At 38.6% G+C, this 22,741-nt stretch overlaps 2 protein-coding genes and 1 long non-coding RNA gene across 4 annotated transcripts in view; 1 reads left to right on the top strand and 2 right to left on the bottom strand.

The window, feature by feature from the left end:
• Positions 1 to 604: 604 nt before the first annotated feature.
• Positions 605 to 17,976, bottom strand: ccdc14 (coiled-coil domain containing 14). 2 transcript variants are annotated; one of them, XM_067459074.1, is made up of 13 exons: positions 16,804 to 17,976; positions 16,642 to 16,697; positions 16,477 to 16,546; positions 16,314 to 16,386; positions 16,097 to 16,234; positions 15,547 to 15,753; positions 10,623 to 10,717; positions 7,980 to 8,568; positions 7,034 to 7,172; positions 5,352 to 5,434; positions 4,996 to 5,172; positions 4,287 to 4,368; positions 605 to 1,616 (listed from the first exon to the last, which is right to left on the bottom strand). In XM_067459074.1, exons 1-13 carry the CDS (start codon positions 16,831 to 16,833, stop codon positions 710 to 712), a joined length of 2,646 nt encoding a protein of 881 aa, XP_067315175.1. In that variant the 5' UTR covers positions 16,834 to 17,976; the 3' UTR covers positions 605 to 709. The 2 variants fall into 2 exon arrangements, with proteins under 2 accessions (XP_067315175.1, XP_067315174.1); XM_067459073.1 differs by having other exon boundaries at positions 4,287 to 4,419; positions 16,804 to 17,975.
• Positions 17,977 to 17,985: 9 nt separating this feature from the next.
• Positions 17,986 to 21,461, bottom strand: LOC137093981 (uncharacterized). The gene is made up of 3 exons (XR_010908582.1): positions 21,327 to 21,461; positions 18,218 to 19,386; positions 17,986 to 18,078 (listed from the first exon to the last, which is right to left on the bottom strand). It is a non-coding gene; the product is annotated as an uncharacterized lncRNA (long non-coding RNA).
• The window catches only part of kalrnb (kalirin RhoGEF kinase b), a 110,350-nt gene continuing 108,571 nt past the window's right edge, over positions 20,963 to 22,741 (top strand). The window contains exon 1 of the mRNA XM_067459070.1: positions 20,963 to 21,688. Coding sequence (XP_067315171.1) covers positions 21,619 to 21,688 — 70 coding nt within the window. The 5' untranslated portion in view covers positions 20,963 to 21,618. The remainder of the gene's footprint in view (positions 21,689 to 22,741) is intronic.

Consider the following 22,741-nt stretch of genomic DNA (forward strand, 5'->3'; position numbering starts at 1 on the left):
ACTATCACAGTATTTTTTCCAGACTATGGTAGTCAATGGTTGCTCTACCTGCTTCATTACAAATATTCTTCCAAATATCTTCTTTTGTGTTCAGCAGAACAAAGAAACTCATACAGGTTTGGAACAACTTGAGGGAGAGGAAATTATGACAATTTTCATTTTGGGTGAACGAACCCTTTAAATGAACGGAATAGGTTGCTGTGTGTGGTTACTAAAATACCCTGATAGTCACCCCAGTTTTTAGACAGACAACAACCTATACACTCAAGTAAATGTACCTTTAGTTGTTTCTTTGTTAATCTTAGGTTAAATATTTGTATGTCACACTAGACCCTACTGGCTCGTATAACTTCGTAGTGTGCATACACTTTCATGAAGGAACAGCAAAGCTCTTGGACTAAATATTAAATATGTTAAACTATGTGTAAAGATGAACGGAGGTCTTACAGGTGTGGAACGACATTAGGGTGAGTCATAAATTTCATTTTTGGGTAAACTAACCATTTAAATACCTGATGATTCCCTATTATAGGAGATGTAGGGAACCCGGGCCATGTATTCTTAGAATTGAAGAAAAAATGCAATGAGAAATGTAATATTCATTTAGTGTTTCACATAATTTAATTTAAAAAAAAAGAGAAATGTAAAAATATCCATTAATCACATAAATCATATTAAAAACACACTCAGCACATATTGAAACACTAAATTATTTGTTTAGATCAACTCTCAGGGTCTTCTGCAGACTTTCTATGCTGGCATCTAGTGCTGCAAGTCCATCCCTAAAATTCTGCTCATCTTGTGTGTTAAACGTGGACCAGGAGTTTATGCTCCAATCAGAAGCTAAAGATTTAATATCACAAGAGGAAAAGGTGTTCTCTATCCCTGAAGGGCGTCCAAAGTATGCTGACTGAACAGCCATCCTTCGGGCATGCTGAGATTGCACTGATTGATTCTCCAGGCCTTTCATTTTCTGATTTAACTGTAAGGCCACACCATGATGACCTCGAACCAAATCTCTGCCATCATTCTTTGCATTCTGAATGTGGAGACCGTTTGAGATATCCATCTTTTCAAAAGCACAGCTCATATATTTAAGGCCTACAAGCGCATCCACATTTTCCCTTTGAATCTTGGCTGTTATCAGCTCATTACTCTGAGTTAGTGGTTCACTATGAGTGACTCCTGAGGGAAGCTGCACCGCTGGAGTCTCTCTTAAAGGAGCAAACATTGCTCTTTTCTGCTCTTCTAACTGAGGAATGTTCTCAGCTATTGTTTCCAGGGTTGGTTTGTGTATATCCCTATCTGTTGGTGAGCAGAATTTAACATCTGATGCCATAAAGTTCTCTTTTCCACCATTAATCTGACCAGGGGAGACTGGATGTAATGTCTGGGACCTACAGTGAACTGGGTGGGGAGAAGAAGCCTGTCCAAAGCCTTCCAGGGTCTGAAGGTAGGTTTTTACAGAGTTTGAAAGTTTTTCTGACACAGTGGACTCCCTCTGTGCATTTTCATGCAATTCCAGAACACTCTTAGTAAGTTGAGAGTTTGGTTGACACAAGTCCAGCTGAGGAGAATATTTGCCAGTGTCTTTTGTTTGACTTCTCTCCAGATTTCTGTGTGCATGAAAAAAAAGAGAGAGATTACAATGACCATTACAATGATCGGTTACATTCTAGATTCTGAAGATTTCATTTGAAGACATAACTTCATTATGGTATAGATCAGGGGTGTCAAACATATGATGCACTAACTAGTCCACAGGCACCAGCCATTTGGACGGATTTTAGTTTTAATTTGGCCGATCTCTATTCCGGACTTGTAAACAAACTGCTTTGCAATCATTTTCCAAAATGTTATTTGTGTGGAAATATTACGAAGTCTGTAAACAGGACATTAATACAGGCACACACTGAGTGAGTACGGATGCAACAAATGAGAACACAGACACACCAGCAGAGAAAATACTGTAGTCTACCAGGAACAAGCTCACTGTTCACAAAAGATAATATAAATATTGAATTGGGTTTTATATGAATGTATCTCTGAAGGGAACTGACTTCTTCAGAAAAGTTTTAATGGCATTTTCTTTTCCTCTTATCTCTGTATAAACTATATCATCGCTGCACTTCCATAAGCGCCACCTAATGACAGAGAATAAATTTGCATTTTCATTCTGTCTGTCTCAAGCAAGTGGCAGCCTCCCCCAGTTTCTCTGGAAGCCAACACAGAAGTGACTTAAACTGCAATTTATTGACTGGCCGCTAGAGCAGGGCTCCAAAAGGGAGCAGCATCTCATTGAGCCCTATGTTAAAATGCCCAACTTTACAGCAGAAAAAAACAGCATGGTAAAAATTGGTTTTGGCTAATTTTGCACGTGATGACACCTGTGAGGGGGGTTTTTATTTGAGGGGGGTTTTATTATAACTCATTCGATTAAATTATATAAAGCCTTAAAGCTATGCATAATTAAGGGAATAGCCACTTTGAGTGACAGGTGGATTGCAATTTGTCTGCTGTCTGTTAGTCATCACGTCACGTCTCCTCCATCCACTTACCCATTGTCAGTTAACCGGTAGTGAGGCGCCTTTTTATTTTTTATTTTTTTTATAAAAACGTCCATATCTAATTTAATTTTTTTTTAAAACAACTGCTCATGCTCATGTGACGAGTATCAGTATCAGAATTGGTCCATTTGTTTGTTAAAAAAAATGTAATTGGCCACGAAAAATCTAAATCCTTCCATCACTACTAAAAAAACTTTACAAATATTTAAAATAAAAGATTTTTTAAATCTAATAAAGTCTTAGCTGTAAAACAAATGCAGTTTTCAAAAAGCAGTGTTTTTCTAGTTTTCTTGCAAATTATTTTATAGTTGTATTATTAATATTAGTAATGTAAAAAAAAAAACAGGGTTATATTTTTTTAAATGTTATACAGTGAGGAAAATAAGTATTTGAACACTCTGCTATTTTGCAAGTTCTCCCACTTAGAAATCATGGAGAGGTCTGAAATTGTCATCGTAGGTGCATGTCCACAGTTAGAGATGTAATCTAAAATAAAATAAAAATCCAGAAATCACAATGTATTATTTTTTAAACTATTTATTTGTATGATACAGCTGCAAATAAGTATTTGAACACCTGAGAAATTCAATGTTAATATTTGGTACAGTAGCCTTTGTTTGCAATTACAGAGGTCAAACGTTTCCTGTAGTTTTTCACCAGGTTTGCACACACTGCAGGAGGGATTTTGGCCCACTCCTCCACACAGATCTTCTCTAGATCAGTCAGGTTTCTGGCCTGTCGCTTAGAAACACAGAGTTTGAGCTCCCTCCAAATATTCTCTATTGGGTTTAGGTCTGGAGACTGGCTAGGCCACGCCAGAACCTTGATATGCTTCTTACAGACCCACTCCTTGGTTATCCTAGCTGTGTGCTTCGGGTCAGTGTCATGTTGGAAGACCCAGCCTCAAACCCATCTTCAATGCTCTAACTGAGGGAAGGAGGTTGTTCCCCAAAATCTCACAATACATGGCCCCGGTCATCCGCTCCTTAATACAATGCAGTCGCCCTGTCCCATGTGCAGAAAAACACCCAATGCTACCACCCCCATGATTCACAGTAGGGATGGTGTTCTTGGGATGGTACTCATCATTCTTCTTACTCCAAACACGTTTAGTGGCATTATGACCAAAAAGTTCTATTTTGGTCTCATCTAGAGACCAAAGAAAGACCACATGACTTTCTTCCATGACTCCTCTGGAGCGGGGTGGACAGGAGTCTTTATGCAGCTAACAACCTCAAACAAGTGCATCTAATTTAGGATAATAAATGGAGTGGAGGTGGACATTTTAAAGGTAGTCTAACAGGTATTTGAGGATCAGAATTCTAGCTGATAGACAGGTGTTCAAATACTTATTTGCTGCTGTATCATACAAAAAAATAGTTAAATTTTTCTTTACTTTTTCTGTGGTGTTTTTGATTTACGAGATTTACATAAGAAGTAAGAGGCAACGGTGTTTGAGACTCACAGTATGTGATGTCCATGTACTCTTATTATTTCACTATGGCAAAGTACATTTAATTTTTCATTCTAGGGCACCTTTAAGTGACAGACGAATGCATTTCAAAATAGTTTGACTGAAAAGATGCACAGATTTTCTCCTCCTTTTAAATTTATTTTACCATCTTAAGTACAAACAAATGATTTGCATTGTTTTTTTACTGTCATCCATGACTATCACATAGTACACAACTCAACAGATGAGAACCACTAGTTAATTACCTGATGACTTCCTGTAGTCTGCTGACCTCTGCCTCTCTCTGCTGGAGACTCAGAGTCAGTACAGTCTTCTCAATCTCATACTCTTTGAGTTTACTCTGGTAGCTCTGCATTTCAGCTAATGCTTCATTCATCTCTGCATGGGTAAATTAGTACGACAATCACTTACAGAAAAAAGAAAACCACTTATTATATCAATTTAACAGCAGTCATGTTTTTTCTTAGAATGTGTGACGTAATGTCAATATAGTGATTATAAAGTCAATGATAACAGCTTACTATAAAGTCTCATTTGTTAACATTAGTTTACAGATTAGTGCATCGCCATCAGTGCATTAACAAACTTATTTTTAGAGCATTTATTAACTTTTGTTAATGATAGTTCATAAAAAGATGTTCATGTTCTCCGTACATTAACTAATGCAACAGTTAAATGTTAATGTAAAGACAATGTTAACAGATAAATCTATCAGCAAATGTTGAAATTAACATTAAGATTAATAAATGCTGTACAAGTATTGTTTATTGTTAATTCATGTTAAATAATGTTAACAAATGAAACTTTATTGTAAAATGTTACCATATTAATTTTAAGATTATATATATATAGAAAGGATCATGAGATTATAAAACATAACAGAAGGATACATTATTTATTATAATATGTAATACAAACATGATTTAAAGTTAAAAAATACAACTCTACCCTTACCCTGTCTTTGTTGACTGTTCTCTAACCCACACAACTCTTTGTGCTGCTTCAGTTCACTTTCTTTGTCCTCCGTGGCTTTCCGTAATCTCATGTTCTCCTGTTTCAGCTCATCAAGCTCGCTACGGCTCTCATTTAACTGAGTTTGTAGAGTGAAGTTCAGAGAGTGCAATGCAACCACTGTAATACAACCATGCCAATGAACACAAAGGTTTCACGTACCCACTCGGCTAGATAGAAACTAAAAGGGCTAGATTCTAAACGTATTTATGTATTTGCACATTTGCTTTACCATATGATGCATTTTTTTCTCAAGTCAAGCCCTTTAAAAAGAGAAAAGACAGCATGGCTCCACTCACCCTCCATGTCGCAGGCCTCCGGTCTGCCTCGCCGTTCTGCTCTCTCTCTCTCCAATAACTGCTGATTGAGTATTCGCAAACGCCTGGGAAACAAATAAATACAAATTAGGGTTGTCAATTTAAATGGGATTTTTATAGAACATAAGAATGATAGAAAATTAACATTCTGCATGATCAATGAAATCATGGCAGGCACAAAAAAATATATATAATAATATTAATTACACACACACATATGTATATGTATTTTCGGAAGGATTTTTGGAAGGGCTAAGCATGGGCACTCTGGCTGGTCTGCGGCTATGCAGCCCTATACACAACAACTGCGATGTACTGTGTATTCTATCAGAACCAATCAAGCAATTTGAGCTACAGTAGCTTGTTTGATCAGACCAGCCTTCGCTCCCCACGTGCATCAATGAGCCTTGGCCACCCATGGCCCTGTCGCCGGTTCACCACTCTTCCTTCCCTGGACCACTTTTGATAGATACTGACTACTGGAGACTGGAAACATCCTACAAGAGCTGCAGTTTTGGAGATGCTCTGACCCAGTCATTAGCCATCACAATTTGGCCCTTGTCAAACTCACTCAAATCCTTCCACTTGCCCATTTTTCCTGCTTCTAACACATCAACTTTGAGGACAAAATGTTCACTTGCTGCCTAATATATCCCACCCACTAGCAGGTGTCTTATGAAGATTATGAAGAGATAATCAGTGTTATTCACTTCACCTGTCAGTGGTCATAATGTTATGCCTGGTTGGTGGACTTCTAAAGCCACTTTTTGTATGCTAAAGACCATTTGGTTGTAAACATCACCGTTATGTCACTGCAGTTGCATGCACATTATAGTGGCAGAAAACCTGTGGTAACAAGTAAAGGAAAATGGGCAAAATCCAAGGAATAATACAATTTAAAAAAAGTATTGTGCCTTTAGATGTCAGAAACCATTTAGACAGATTGGGCCTAAGAAAGAAAAAAAACATTTGATGTAAACAAAGGCAGTTCATAGAGGGAATAATGTATTTGTTCTACAGTTACAGCATGAAATAGTATTTAAACCTATAAACACAGACTAGATGTTAGTAGTAGTAGTTCTAGTGTTTTATTATGAAAAACAGTTCTAACTGTCTGACGCAAGACATGCAGTTCGCCATTAGTGAGTACACTGCTGTTTGATTTGATAATAGTCCACTTCTTGTACAGCTGCGTTTTTGTTTTCCTGCTTACTAGGCAGTAACTCGGTTAATAATACACAAAAATCATTCAACAATTATCAGTATTCAATGTCCCGGACATGACCGCAAAGTACAAAATTATATGCGTAAAGAGATGTGCATGCCTTGAGCTTTTTTTCATATTGACGCTAACGAAGATGTCCGGCCACTGTAATTTTGGCCATTTACTTGGTTTCCATATATGACAGTGAGTATGGTCCAGAAACCTCATCCTAATTGGCTTGACTTGATTTGATTTGGGAGCTTTTCCTAACACAATGATATATGGGATTGATTTGATGAATTGGTATATCATGGAATTCATTAAATTACAGTTTTTAATCAGTTAATAGCCTTAATACAAATCCACACATCCTTGCAACACCCTGACTGTAATTGTGTTGTATTCTAGTCTGCAGTCGTTTTATAGATTTAGTATTCTATACACCCTTTGAGTCGCTGACCTTCGCAGTTGTACATTCTCACTCCTGAGCGGCTGTAAAGCGAGCGCAATCTCAGCCTGGATGTTGGTGCTGCCCACCATGACAGGAAGTAGTGAGATACTCTGCTCCACCTCAGTGATCAGGCGCACAGCATCACAGTCTGTAATAAAATGACACACAGAGAGGGTACAAATCTACTTAAATCTACTTTAAAAAGTTTTGAGAATCTGCATATTAAGTAGCTCAATCCTTGGGTGTCTATTGTTAAAGAAAGTGAATGAGATATTAATTTCAAGTTTGATATCAACTTCTATAAATGATGACTACCAGATGACTGGACAACAGGCCTGTAATAAGACACTGACAACAAAATAGAGAGAGAAAAGATCAAACTTAAGAAATGTATGGTCATTTTTTTGTCTATAAAATAAAAGTCAATGATGTCCATTTAGGCTCATTGAATGAACAAAAACATTCTTCAAAATAAATTTTAGGTTGAGTTTCACAGTAGAATGTTATACATGTTCGGAACAACATGAGGGTAAGTACCGGTAAACAACTTTTCATTTTTCAGTGAACAACCCTTTTAAAGACACTATGGAATCAAAATGTGCAATTCTTATCTTTTGTGGAATATTGCAGTATCTATTATAAATGACTTATCCGTGCACATCGTTATTTTTATTGTCATCATTATTCATGCATTTCTTAAATTAAAATAACTTCCCCTCCCACTTCAACCTGCTTCATATGACATGATATCACACAAAAAAAAAAAATAGCAAACCACAATCATCCAATCAGTTCCCCATGGAAAAAAAATACCCTAAAGTTGTTTAACTCTGCTATACATCACAATAGGAAAGACTATTGCAATGTTTCATGCTGACTTTTGGGGTTTTGAGATGGATGAAAAGTCAAAGGGAGGAAAAGAAAATACATTTGAAAATAAAACAAATATTCTCACCCTGATTAGCAACTAAAGTCTTCAGCTCTCCCAGCAGATATTTAGTGGTCATCACTTTCTGTGCGGTTTTCTCTGGAGTGGTAGGTTTGACTTTGTGACTCATAACTGGTAATTTCTCATAGCTGGTCTGACAGCTGATGTCTCTGACAGGTGTACTGTCCATCCCATCGATTTCATCTTCATCCTCTGTACTAGTACTACCTTCCTCCGCACTCTCCTCAGAGCGGACCTCCTGTACCGGTCCATTTGGATCAGGCTGAGTCTGGCTGAGCATCGGTGTTGCCGAGGGGCAGGTCAAGGACCCGGTGGATGATGTCAATTTAACCTGAGAAACACTGCAGATAGAGCTGGTGATTATAGGTAGCCTGTTCCCTGCTGGAGTGCAGGATCCATTTTGGACAGGGGGAAAAGTAACTGGAGACTGTTGTTGGACTGTGGGTGGCATGGAGGAAGAAGCTTTACACTGATTTGGAGTGGCAGACATGTCTACAGGACCGTGAGGGCAGGAGGGGATGGAGGCACTCATGGCCCTCAACTGATGAAACTCCCCAGATGAGGCACCACTGCTCGGCACACACTTTGAAGTACACTTAACAACAGGGAAACATAAAAAACAAGGACAATGAGACAAGTAGGGAAACAGATCCAATGATTAAAAGTGTCAGTGTAAAAGTGACCAGGAAATATACAAGACAGAGAGAAAGGAAAAACAATGGCTCCTTATTTAGAGCCATTAGAAGTGTTCATTTAGTGCAATTCATTGTTTAATTTAACACATCCAGTATGTATATTCAATAATAAGAATCATCCTACTATTTCAATGAACCATGCATGAGTCAATAAGTTGACATGAAAGTAAAGGCGTTTATATTTTTTACAACAAAAATCTATTTCAAATAAATGTTGTTCTTCTGAAATTTCTATTCATCAGAGAATCCTAAAAAAAACCATATTCGTTTCTACAAAAAATATGAAGAGACGCAACAACATTGGCAATAAGAAATGTTTCTTGAGCAGCCCCAAAATTTGTATATTGTTTAATTTTTTTTTTAAAGAAATTATTATTAATCTTTTTATTATTTAAGTGTTGCTTGTATCATTTCTGAAGGATCATGTAACACTGAAGACTGGATTCAAATTCAGCAATGACATCACAGAATAAATTGCATTTCTAAATACCTTCAAATAGAAAAGTTATTTAAAACAGCACTAGGTAACTTTTCATAATATATTTTTTAAGACTCTTGTGATGATAAATCGACTTACAATAGGTTAAATGACACGTCTGCCATAGCCTGATGGGGTCTGTATCGTTTTTAATCGTACTTTTAAACTTCGGGTTTCGGGTAGTAACCCGAGAACAAAAAGAACTACAAAATTCGACTGCTTTACGGCATATACGTCACTTCCTCCAACACCCACACTTCCTTAAATTCGGACGTGCGAGCCCAACTTTGTTCGTCGGATAATATAGTCATGTCCGAAGCAGCACAGACAAATAAGAAAGAAAAGGTTTTGTTGGAGGAAATCAATTAGAGGAAACGAAAAAGTGATGGGATTAAAGGCAGGACGAGGATCAACATTGGACCAGCGTTTGGTCGTTGGCGTGAGCTGAAGGAGGCGTGCCCGACCGATGCTGTCATGCTTGTTACGGTGATTACCACTCAAACATTGAAGTATCATATAGATTCTGTAAAATGGTAACCAATAGACTACTACAATGACGCTGGCTTGTAAACGTGAGCATCGTGATTATTTGGCATTTGAAAAAAATAAAACCCATGAAATTATATTCATATGACATGCTGAAACATATGCCACTGACTGTAACGTTACCTGGGATGAAGACATTTCACACGCGACGCCAGAAGAACACCTGCATGTGAACTCCTCTTGCAGTGTTCAGGTTAACTGTTAGTGCTGCACAAACCCGCGGCGCCACTTTTATGAAGTTATTTGGCCCGCACCGCACCACTGTATATATTTTTACAACCCGCCCCGCACCCGCAACCATTAAATAGACATACGGGGTCCGCGGGTTATGAGACGGCCCACGCATCACTAGTTCAGGGCTATCAGGGTTGTCATGTCAACAAATGCACGCGCGATGGCATCCCCTGTTGTAGGATGACAGAGTTTACGACAGTAGTTGAGGACATTATTTTTTCCAAACTGTAGGGGGACCCCAAGAGCAAAAGTTGCCAAGTGCTGCTTTAAATAGTATTTCAAAATATTACAGTTTTTACTGTATTTTTAATTAAATAAATGCAGTCTTGGAAAGCATAAGATACTTTTTTTTAAAAACACTAATCAAATCTTTTGTAAGTCTGACACATGCATAGCACACAGAACAACAATTTAATCATTTACATTGACTATGCAAATGTGTTAAAGTGATAAGCTTATGTTCAGTTATAATAATAAAACAAACAGACTGACTTCCACTTTTGTCTTTTCATGCCTTTACTTGTTGACTGCCAATTTAATGTTGATGAACTATCTTAATTTGGGTGATTCTATCATCGATAACATATATATAACTTTTATCATAACTTTTGAGATATATATATTGATTCATAAATTTTTAATTGATCGACAGAACTTTAGTTTGCATAGTAGTATATTATATTGCAGTAGATGTACAGGTTCACTGTGAGCGGATCCAGGTCTCTGAGGGCTCAATGCAGGAGTGGATGTTGTCAGCCGACAGTTAAATACAGTTGATGTGTGAACCGGACCTGCAAAAAAGGGAGAAAACATTTGGAGGTGATATCACTTAGTAGATTAGATTTAGATATCACTCAAGAACAATAGTAACACTGATTGAAGTAACATTCCTATAAATGATCATCATTTGAGCAGGCCTTTATGGAACCCATAGAACTACTATTTTAGATATTTCATTTATTAAAAAGATAATTCACTCAATTTTAAATTCTGTCATTATTTACTCATCCTCACGTTGTTCCAAAACCGTAACGGCAGTTTCACACTGCACACACTAGCAGTGCGGTGGAAGTGCAGAAGCAGTGCGTATGGAGAGCGGGAACAGAGCGAACCCGTTGTGCTTTCACACAGGCAGAGTTTGTAGCACGCAGCTGAACTGCAAATACAGACGAATATGGTCCATTATGTCACTTTTCCGGTGTTCTCCTCCAACCCCTGTCTGATCTCATGCTTTGATTTATAATGGACAGCATATATCTGCTGAGAATGCGACTGTGTTCCCCTCTGTTCTAAACAAATATGTACAGGTCCTTCTCAAAAAATTAGCATATTGTGATAAAGTTCATTATTTTCCATAATGTAATGACAAATATTTAACTTTCATATATTTTAGATTCATTGCACACCAACTGAAATATTTCAGGTCTTTTATTGTTTTAATACTGATGATTTTGGTATACAGCTCATGAAAACCCCAAATTCCTATCTAAAGCAATTAGCATATCATGAAAAGGTTCTCTAAACGAGCTATTAACCTAATCATCTGAATCAACTAATTAACTCTAAACACCTGCAAAAGATTCCTGAGGCTTTTAAAAACTCCCAGCCTGGTTCATTACTCAAAACCGCAATCATGGGTAAGACTGCCGACCTGCCCCTGTCCAGAAGGCCATCATTGACACCCTCAAGCGAGAGGGTAAGACACAGAAAGAAATTTCTGAACGAATAGGCTGTTCCCAGAGTGCTGTATTAAGGCACCTCAGTGGGAAGTTTGTGGGGTGCGGGAAGTTTGTGCCGCAGAAACTCAGAAACAGCGGCAGAAGCGCCTGACCTGGGCTACAGAGAAGCGGCACTGAACTGTTGTTCAAATTTTGCATGCCATTCGGAAATCAATGTGCCAGAGTCTGGAGGAAGACTGGGGAGAAGGAAATGCCAAAATGCCTGAAGTCCAGTGTCAAGTACCCACAGTCAGTGATGGTCTGGGGTGCCACGTCAGCTGCTGGTGTTGGTCCACTGTGTTTTATCAAGGACGGGGTCAATGCAGCTAGCTATCAGGAGATTTTGGAGCACTTCATGCTTCCATCTGCTGAAAAGCTTTATGGAGATGAAGATTTGGTTTTCCAGCACGACCTGGCACCTGCTCACAGTGCCAAAACCACTGGTAAATGGTTTACTGACCATGGTATTACTGTGCTCAATTGGCCTGCCAACTCTCCTGACCTGAACCCCATAGAGAATCTGTGGGATATTGTGAAGAGAAAGTTGAGAGACGCAAGATCCAACACTCTGGATGAGCTGAAGGCCGCTATCAAAGCATCCTGGGCCTCCATAACACCTCAGCAGTGCCACAGGCTGATCGCCTCCATGCCACGCCGCATTGAAGCAGTCATTTCTGCAAAAGGATTCCCGACCAAGTATTGAGTGCATAACTGAACATAATTATTTGAAGGTTGACTTTTTTTGTATTAAAAACACTTTTCATTTATTGGTCGGATGAAATATGCAAATTTTTTGAGATTTTTTTTTACACTCTGTTAACACAGGCCATGTGAAGCCCAGCCTAAGACTTTCGTTCATCTTTCGGAATTGGAACGATTTATGTCCCTCCACTGAGAGCTACGCAACTACCACTTTGAAGCTTCAAAAAGTTCATAAAGAGATTATAAAAATAAACCATATAAATTGAGCGGTTTAGTCCAAATTTTATATGATAAACAGATTTAATTTAGGCTTTTATTTACACATAAACATTCATCAACTGACATATCAGTTGTGGTAAACAGATGCTTAAGCATGTTTGCTTGATGTGCAAGAACCCATGAGGTTTATTCTCATGTTATACAGCACATTAAGTTTCCGCAAGAACCAATGAGGTTCATTCTCATGTTACGCAGCATGTTTGAGATTCAACAAGAACCAGTGAGGTTCATTCTCATGTTATGCAGCATGTTTGAGATTCAGCGAGAACCAATAAGGTTCATTCTCATGTTACGCAGCACATTTGAGATTCAGCAAGAACCAATGAGGTTCATTCTCACGTTACGCAGCATGTTTGAGATTCAGCAAGAACCAGTGAGGTTCATTCTCATGTTACGCAGCACGTTTGAGATTCAGCAAGAACCAGTGAGGTTCATTCTCATGTTACGCAGCACGTTTGAGATTCAGCAAGAATTATATTATATTCATGGAAGAGCTAATGTATTAAAGATTTATTAACGTTGCATTGATAATGAGAGACAAGCGCGACACATGGCTCGAGAGCAGTGGAGTTTTTATTATACTGCAGAGTCAGACGACCGCATCCGCTTCTTCCAATCATGCGTATGTGGAGTAATGCAGCACTGTTTCATCATATTAGATACATTTGAGTGTGTTGAAAGTTATATTATAATGCTACTCTGTGCGTTACGTTAGCTCTGCGGCTATTATGAGAGTAAACTAGATCGATATAAGTCATGGTAAAACATGCAGTAAATTAAGAAAATTTGATTTAAATAATAAAACAAAAAATATTGAGCTATATAACAATGATTATTTTTCTTTATGTATCAGTTGCTCACCTGTTTAATAAAATACATAATATATTATAGCAACTGTGGTGTTTCCATGGTTTCTAAAAAATAATACCGGAAATGTAACGCAAGTATGATGTCACTGATAGGCGACGGTCACGTCATGGACACGGTCTGTATCCTGTCTGAAACTGCTTATTTCTCTGGAATTAAACATTGTTAGAAATGTTTAGGATAATGTAAGTACACAAGTCAACAAAATATACAGTCTTGTTCAAAATAATAGCAGTACAATGTGACTAACCAGAATAATCAAGGTTTTTAGTATATTTTTTATTGCTACGTGGCAAACAAGTTACCAGTAGGTTCAGTAGATTGTCAGAAAACAAACACGACCCAGCATTCATGATATGCACGCTCTTAAGGCTGTGCAATTGGGCAATTAGTTGAAAGGGGTGTGTTCAAAAAAATAGCAGTGTCTACCTTTGACTGTACAAACTCAAAACTATTTTGTACAAACATTTTTTTTTTCTGGGATTTCGCAATCCTGTGAATCACTAAACTAATATTTAGTTGTATGACCACAGTTTTTTAAAACTGCTTGACATCTGTGTGGCATGGAGTCAACCAACTTGTGGCACCTCTCAGCTGTTATTCCACTCCATGATTCTTTAACAACATTCCACAATTCATTCACATTTCTTGGTTTTGCTTCAGAAACAGCATTTTTGATATCACCCCACAAGTTCTCAATTGGATTAAGGTCTGGAGATTGGGCTGGCCACTCCATAACATTAATTTTGTTGGTTTGGAACCAAGACTTTGCCCGTTTACTAGTGTGTTTTGGGTCATTGTCTTGTTGAAACAACCGTTTCAAGGGCATGTCCTCTTCAGCATAGGGCAACATGACCTCTTCAAGTATTTTAACATATGCAAACTGATCCATGATCCCTGGTATGCGATAAATAGGCCCAACACCATAGTAGGAGAAACATGCCCATATCATGATGCTTGCACCTCCATGCTTCACTGTCTTCACTGTGTACTGTGGCTTGAATTCAGAGCTTGGGGGTCATCTCACAAACTGCCTGTGGCCCTTGGACCCAAAAAGAACAATTTTACTCTCATCAGTCCACAAAATTTCTCCATTTCTCTTTAGGCCAGTTGATGTGTTCTTTGGCAAATTGTAACCTCTTCTGCACATGCCTTTTTTTTAACAGAGGGACTTTGCGGGGGATTCTTGAAAATAGATTAGCTTCACACAGACGTCTTCTAACTGTCACAGTACTTACAGGTAACTCCAGACTGTCTTTGATCATCCTGGAGGTGATCATTGGCTGAGCCTTTGCCATTCTGGTTATTCTTCTATCCATTTTGATGGTTGTCTTCCGTTTTCTTCCACGTCTCTCTGGTTTTGCTCTCCATTTTAAGGCATTGGAGATCATTTTAGCTGAACAGCCTATCATTTTTTGCACCTCTTTATAGGTTTTCCCCTCTCTAATCAACTTTTTAATCAAAGTACGCTGTTCTTCTGAACAATGCCTTGAACGACCCATTTTCCTCAGCTTTCAAATGCATGTTCAACAAGTGTTGGCTTCATCCTTAAATAGGGGCCACCTGATTCACACCTGTTTCTTCACAAAATTGATGACCTCCGTGATTGAATGCCACACTGCTATTTTTTTGAACACAGCCCTTTCAACTAATTCAACTAATTGCCCAATTGCACAGCCTTAAGAGCGTGCATATCATGAATGCTGGGTCTCATTTGTTTTCTGAGAATCTACTGAACCTACTGGTAACTTGTTTGCCACGTAGCAATAAAAAAATATACGAAAAACCTTGATTATTCTGGTTAGTCACATTGTACTGCTATTATAAAAGTTGAAGTTGCATAGGCTGTCAACGGAGGGACTGAAATATCTCAGATTTCATCAAAAATATCTTCATTTGTGTTCCGAAGATGAACGAAAGGCTTATGGGTTTGGAATGACATGAGGGCGAGTAATTAATGACAAATTTCCATTTTTGGGTGAACTATCCTTTTAATATATATTGTTTAAAAGTAACAGTTGTTATATGACTCGTTAGGGAGTGTGTATGTTTACCAGAAGTCGGCAGATTACAGCTAGCAGCACGCTGAGAGAAGGAGATTTGCTGGGCATGTTCTGCTTGCGTTACACGGGTCAGTGCTGAAGTTTGGTCCTGTGATCCTTGTGTCCATCTGACCCCAGGGTTCTGATCAGTACAACAACACGGCTGCCCAGCTGAACACAGGTGAAAACTGGCGGATGGAATCGTCTTCTGCACTGCAGCTACAGTAAGAAAAATAAAACAGGTTGTGAATGCAAACCAGTATTTTGTGGTTCTGTAAATGGACATTCACCTGTTGTGAAAAGAATCACCTGCTGTGACATTAACACATATCCTACTAAGGGCTTTACAACAAAGGATGAAAATGAAAAAAGTATATATAAAAGAATAATTTGATATAAACTCGCAATTCTGACTTTTGTATTGTAATTCTGAGTTTAGATATAAACTTGACTTTTTCTCTAAATTATTATTTTTTTATTCCATGGTGGAAACCAGATTTTATAAAAATCTGATATTCCACAAGTATGTCTAACATGAAAACACTAAATATGAGTACATTACCTGCCCCTTTTTTCAGATGTAATGCCGTGTTTGTTTTCTTGCCATGCTTTTTCTTGTCAGTCTCGATTTTTCTTGATAAATTCTTGGGTTTGGATTTGAAGGTGCAGGTTTTTGTTCCCTTTCGTTTGGGCTTTGAATCTGTTGTGTCAAGATTAATAATCTCACTATTGCTGAACACGGAAAAATATAGTATTTACTTATTTTGTCAATACAATACCTGCTTGATCAGCTTGAAGTATTCCATTGAGTAAAGCAGCACATCGGTCCAGACCCTTGTGTATTGTTGTCACCTGGAAGCAATTTTGAACGTGAAAGAATGTTGCAAGTTTAAAAATCATAAAACTGACTCTTTATATACTACTACATGTATGTGGCTTTACCTGATCTTCAGAGTCTGTAGAATAAAGAGAATATGCTGGTTCAAGAGGAGGCACACATCTCCCAGGAACACTACCAGAGAGCATTTATGTTTGTTAAATCTGTGTTACAAATAGCATCTAAAATGCATGCAGTATGGACAGAATTTCTGTTATCCGTTTTGTTACTGTTTTTTGTGTATTTGTCCCCGTCCGGAGCCCGACAGTCTGCCTGATGAGACCACCTGCAAAACATCATTTTAATTGAGCGTTAAAACAAAACATTTCATAATAGCTTATATCATATATATAATATAATAAAGAAAACATATATAATAGTTTACAACCTACCTTTGGTCTTGATACTCCCTGTCTTGCCATGATGTAAGTTAACGTAACGTTATATTCGATTAAATCTTCATAATTCACCAAGTTTAACTTACCTACGAAGCAACATATTTTTTACCATTGCTTCTTGTATTTATTGCGTGACTTAGCTTCAAAAACGTATAAACCAAATGATAAATCAAACTGTACTAATAAAAAACTACGGGATGAAAAGCAAAACAAACAGCCCCTGTTACAAATCACCACTATGGAATCGTTGCGTTCAAAACGGAAGCCGCGTGCCGTAGTCCAATAGAAAAACAGTTCGTTTTAATCTCTAAATTTCATTGGTGGGTTACGGTAAAAGTTTTGCAAACCTTTCATCTATTGGTCTCATAATATGTCAGTCATATGAACACTAGCCACTCATTTCCTCAGACTTGGCTAACGCCCATTAAGACTTCAGTTCAGACGCCAAAAGGTGTTTCTATGGAGATGGAATTGTAGTATAATCAGTATTGATACTTCGCGGTTTTGTAAAATGATATTCCCGCGTGTCAGTGCTAGAGGCGAATGAACTTACTTTTTTTTAAATGTCTGCTTTGTACGTAATTATGTGTCGCCTGTGTATGCATGTATGTATGTGTAATGATTTTCTTTGTCAATAGAAGGCTAAATATACACCGATCAGGCATAACATTATGACCACTGACCGGTGATGAAATGGCAACAGGGTCATGGGCAGCCAAGGCTCATTGATACACATGGGGAGCGAAGGCCCATGTGGTCCGATCAAACATACAAGCTAGCTCAAATTGTTTAAGAAGTTGATGGCTCTGATAGAAAGGTGTCAGAATACACCGTTTATCGCAGTTTGTTACATATGAGGCTGCCGCAGACCAGGGTGCCCATGCTGACCCTTGTCCACTGCCAAAAGCACCAACAGTGGGCACGGGAGCATCAGAACTGGACCACGAAGCAACGAAAGAAGGTGGCCTGGTCTCATGAATCATGTTTTATTTTACATCACATTGATGGCCGGGTGCATGTCCCTCGCTTACCTGGGGAACACATGGCACCAGGATGCACAATGGGAAGAAGGCAAGCTGAGAGGCAGAGGCAGTGTGATGCTTTTGGCAATGTTCTGCTGAGAAACCTTGGGCCCTGCCATCCATGTCTATGTTACTTTAACACGTACCTCCTCCACCAAGCATTGTTGGTTGTTGCAGAACATGTACATCCTTTCATGGAAATGGTATTCCCTGGTGGCTGTGGCCTCTTTCAGCAGGAAAATGCGCCCTGCCACAAAGCAAAAATGGGTCAAGAATGGTTTAAAGAGCACAACAGCAAGTTTGAGGGAAATGAATTGGCCTCCAAATTTCAATCTAATCGAGCATCTGTGTAATGAACAAACAAGTCTGATCCATAGAGGCCTCACCTCGCAACTTTCAGGACTTAAATGAACTGCTCCTAACATCTTGGTGCCAGATACCACAGCACACCTTCAGGGGTCCTGTGGAATCCATACCTCAGAGGGTCAGGGATGTTTTGGCAGCAAAAGGGGGAACAACACAACATTAGAACATAATGTTATGCCTGATCAGTGCTCAAGTAGTTTTGTTTGATTCTAGTGAAATTAAATCAGTCACAATAAGTGGTGGCCTGTATTTGTTAATCTGACACTGCTGACCACGTCAGAGCAAAGTGCTGAATACCCTACATTACATTCAGTCTTGAGTCAGATCAAGGAAGCTGAAAATCCTGAGCGCTATTTTCGACTGGAGTGTTTATTGGCTCCTGGGAAATGGGTAGATGAGGTTTCAGTCTGTTCTCTTGCTCTCGTTATCCCATTAAATGCTCATCCCAAAGACACTTACAACTACTGATGAAATCAGACACCTCATCATGCCATTATATGCCTTCCTGTGATGAAAAAGGGAAAAGTGACCAAAACCAATCATCAATTGATTTATGTGGACAAAAATAGTGAGTCAGAACCTCTCTGCCCACTTCTGCTAGTCAGATGAACAGGTCAAAGAACATCTCAAATGGCAAACGTACATCAGTGCACACAGGTGAGCTCATCGACGTTCAGTAAGCATGAGTCATGCTGTTTTTAATGTCTTTATAAATACAAAAGTCATCGAATGAAGCAGATGACCTGAATTATTATTATTTTTAAATAATTTTTTCTTTCCAAATTTAAATACAATTTTAAGCCATAAAATCTGTAGTTGTATTCATTCCATTTTATGTAGCTGCAATTCAGAGTCAAGAATATGTGCATGCACAGCAGTAAAATTTTCAGGTTTGAGATCCACAAAATCAGAACTGGTGGCAGAGGTTTACCCTGGACTTTAATACAAAATCTAATACCTGGCCTCTAATACCTCAAGAATTTAAATCCCTCCTTATGAATGTTTGATGAGTTTTATAGATTTGTATTCTGCCATCTCAGCAGGTTAAATAAATCTACATAAAGTGATGTGAGCTGTTCGGTTTGATCCTCACAGTGCTGCCCACTCATTCAGTGATGTTCTTCAGCCAGGATTTGATGGCATCCTTCCAGAAGGATGATCACCTGCTTTGGTGTATGGAAGTTAAGACCTACAACAAAAATAAACAATTAACAATCAGGTTTATCTAAATAAGTAGCAAATTTGTACATGTGACGTCTTTCTATTAAAACACTACATGGTTTGTTGAATTCAATGGGTGTTTTAGACTGAATGAAAAACTATTTTTGTATCATTCGAAGAAGCTGAGGCCTCTATGACACCACATTTACTCAAGAGGGCAGCATTTCACCATAGTTTATCTAGCCTCTCTCTCTCTCTCTCTCTCTCTCTCTCTCTCTCTCTCTCTCTCTCTCTCTCTCTCTCTCTCTCTCTCTCTCTCTCTCTCTCTGAAAACATTTATCAGTCATTGAATTTAAGTTATGCACTAGAATAATTAATCTTTGTAATGTTAGCTTACAAATCTGCAAGTCATGATGTGGTAATACAATCATTAAGTATACAATCATTTGTTTTCGCAGATGCTGAATTTACCATGTGCAAAATCTGAATCACCGGAAGGACTAAATTTCCTGGTTAGAGTCGACAGGGCTATTTAACTTCCAGAAACAACACAATTGTGCCCACGTTCAAGCATACTTTTCATTTCTAAATAAACATTCTCATTCATAGGGGGTGTGGTGATTGACAGTAGCCTAGTGCTGATGGCAAATTCTCACCAAACAAAACAATATTGTTACAATTATGCTTAGACAACCATACTGATAATCTAATAATTATAAGTTCTAATGCATTACATGCAATCATTAATAATAAAATAAAATACAATAAAATAAAATAATTAAATTAAATTATAAATATTTTACCATAGGCAGGTTAGTTCCGGTCCCCTGATTTGATTGGCTGACTGTAGTTCTAGGACCGCTGACATCACTCGGGCGGTTTGGTGTTTGTTTCAGGTTTGTTTGCAGCATGTAAGTGGAGCATGGTGCTAGAAAGATTATTTTTTTCGTTATTTGGAAGCGTTGTGATTGCGAACTTTAAGCGAAGTTGTGAGGTTTCGCCACTTTTGGGTTTTTTAAAAGTTAGAGCGCGTAGGCTACGTGCGTTTCTTCGCTTGGGTTTCTCTCAGCAGCCAGCAGAGAGTGGGAAATGGAAAACCTGGCCTGGAGTTCGAGCTGGAGCGTGATTACAGAACGCTCTCGCTTTAAGCTGAGAGGGGACATCTGTGGCTCCGCTCCACTCATATGTATTCCAGACCATGAAGTTTTGGTTTCTTTTCAACCATTTTCGTTCGCGACTTAAAGCTTTTTTTAAATGTTTTTTCCCCTGAAATGCAACAAAATTCGACATTAATTATTATTAAATTATAATAAAAAATATTCTTCCCTCTTACGCAAAATATAGTATAGTATACAAGCAAAATGATACTATATAATTATACAGATAATAGCTTAATTATAAATCTATTTTTAAATGTAATTTGACATATTTACTAATATACGAATAAATATTATATTTTAAATAATATTAGTTGTAAAGAAATGACGATTTTAATAACTGCAAATAAGTTTTAATTAAAAGGAAGTTTCAATGATAAAAGCACCTTAACAGACCGCGATTCATTGATTCTAATTAGTAAGCATCCCTTAAACAGGACCGTGTGGTGATGGTAGGGGTTCTCCGGCCTCTTGAAAATACACACACCCCATTATTAGGAAGCGCTTGAGCGCATCAGGAGGACAGATTGGTCCAGTTCTCCGGGCAGGCTGCAGCAGCACAATAAAGAACCTCCATCGTGCGAACGATTGTATGGCTATATAAATATTATAATAGATCGATCGTTGCATTAGCTGCATTGTTTCATCTGTAATAGTGGGAGCTCATCGTGGGAGGCAAATTGCGGTTCGCTCGGTCAGTGTAGGGGAGCGCTGCCATTATATCCACTGCTGGGTTGTGCGAGACATCGAACGAATGGAGGAATATACTACGGGTGGAGGAGGAACAAATGAATAAGGGATTTTACAAGACCTGCATTGACATTGCACGCGCGGTTTTACGACTCTCTCTATCGGGGTTCCCCCAGCAGTTGTCTTGCAGAGGCGGGTAGGCTTCAAACAATAGCGCCCGGCGGAGCGCTGGATACAGTATCGCTGAGCGCAAAACCTCCGGCATCATCATCATCATCATCATTCACTACTACAAGCGTTCACCAATGGAGACGGCCACGCGCTCTAGTGATCTTCACACATAGATTACAAAGATCTGTAGGTGTACAATCTGACCATCATCATAATCATCATCCGTGGAGACATATTCTGCAATGATGAATTCTGCCGAGGCGGCTGAGGAAGGACCGAACGATGCAGATACGGAGCCCTTTTTCAAAACAGGTAGTTTTATTTATGCTTTTGTTACAATGGATGTCAATGAGTTTATTTCACTCATTAGGTGCATCCATCCGTACATACACTTTGAGGTTGCATTGCTGAGTTAAACTGCATAGAAGCTGTGTCTGAATGGCATAATTTAGTGGTCTGGATATGCATCACACGCTTTACATATATCACATTGCAAACATTGTAGAACCTGCAATCCATATGTATGATAAAACTGCCATGTTCCCCAAAAGCCAGTGTGTGGTGTTCATATAGGCTAGCAGTGCTTTTTTATTGGCACGTTCAACGCCCTTATATTGTGTCTGGGTTGTTTTGCACAAGAGCAAGGAATCCCCCTGTAAATAGGATACCACTTCACCTGTCACTTTTTCTCACACCTTCAACACATTCTCTAATTTCGTTACTATCACCTCCGGACGCGCCGGGGATCGCGCAGCGCGGCGCCGCGGCGGGCGCGGGAGTGGCTCAGCCTTTTGTCGGTCGTGACATTGATTCATGTTTCAGAGCCTGAAGCCTGTTGATTCTCACACACAGAATATAGTCTCACTACTGTACTTTCGTTACACGAGAAACAGAACAGCTCTTTAATGTATGAATCGGCGACGTTTTCTGCCATGGAGAAAGGATAGAAGGGCAACTACTCTTCTGCATCCATCCAACCCCTTACTAAAATCAACCCTGACACTTCCACCAGTTGTGGTTCAGTGATTTTATTCACTTTTATTTTCTAGATATTCACCAGAGCATGAACTCTGACCCTTAAAACTGACCCACTTCTGTTTTGCCTAACAACATGCACAGCTATACTGTATGTTCTCTATGCACATCTGTGTTGTAATGTGAACATACATCTATGTTATGGGTGCGTATGCACTGAACTGATATATGGTGTGCATCCGCTGTTTTCTGATACATGTATGTTATGTGTCGTTCACCCAACCTCATGTCACGATAGTGCTTGCATATGACTACATACACTGTATTATATCAGTCTGCACATCAAGCAAATATACATTTGTCATTTAACAATTTAGATAATTATTATAT

The sequence above is a fragment of the Pseudorasbora parva genome, chromosome 12, assembly GCF_024679245.1.
Source record: "Pseudorasbora parva isolate DD20220531a chromosome 12, ASM2467924v1, whole genome shotgun sequence".
Classification (NCBI taxonomy): domain Eukaryota; kingdom Metazoa; phylum Chordata; class Actinopteri; order Cypriniformes; family Gobionidae; genus Pseudorasbora; species Pseudorasbora parva.

Coding starts and splice junctions, on each gene's coding strand:
- ccdc14 (XM_067459073.1), bottom strand. CDS start 16,833: ATGGCAAGACAGGGAGTATCAAGACCAAAG. Junction 16,387..16,476: donor CTACAGACTCTGAAGATCAG/GTAAAGCCACAT, acceptor AATTGCTTCCAG/GTGACAACAATACACAAGGG. Junction 15,754..16,096: donor ACATCTGAAAAAAGGGGCAG/GTAATGTACTCA, acceptor TTCTTACTGTAG/CTGCAGTGCAGAAGACGATT.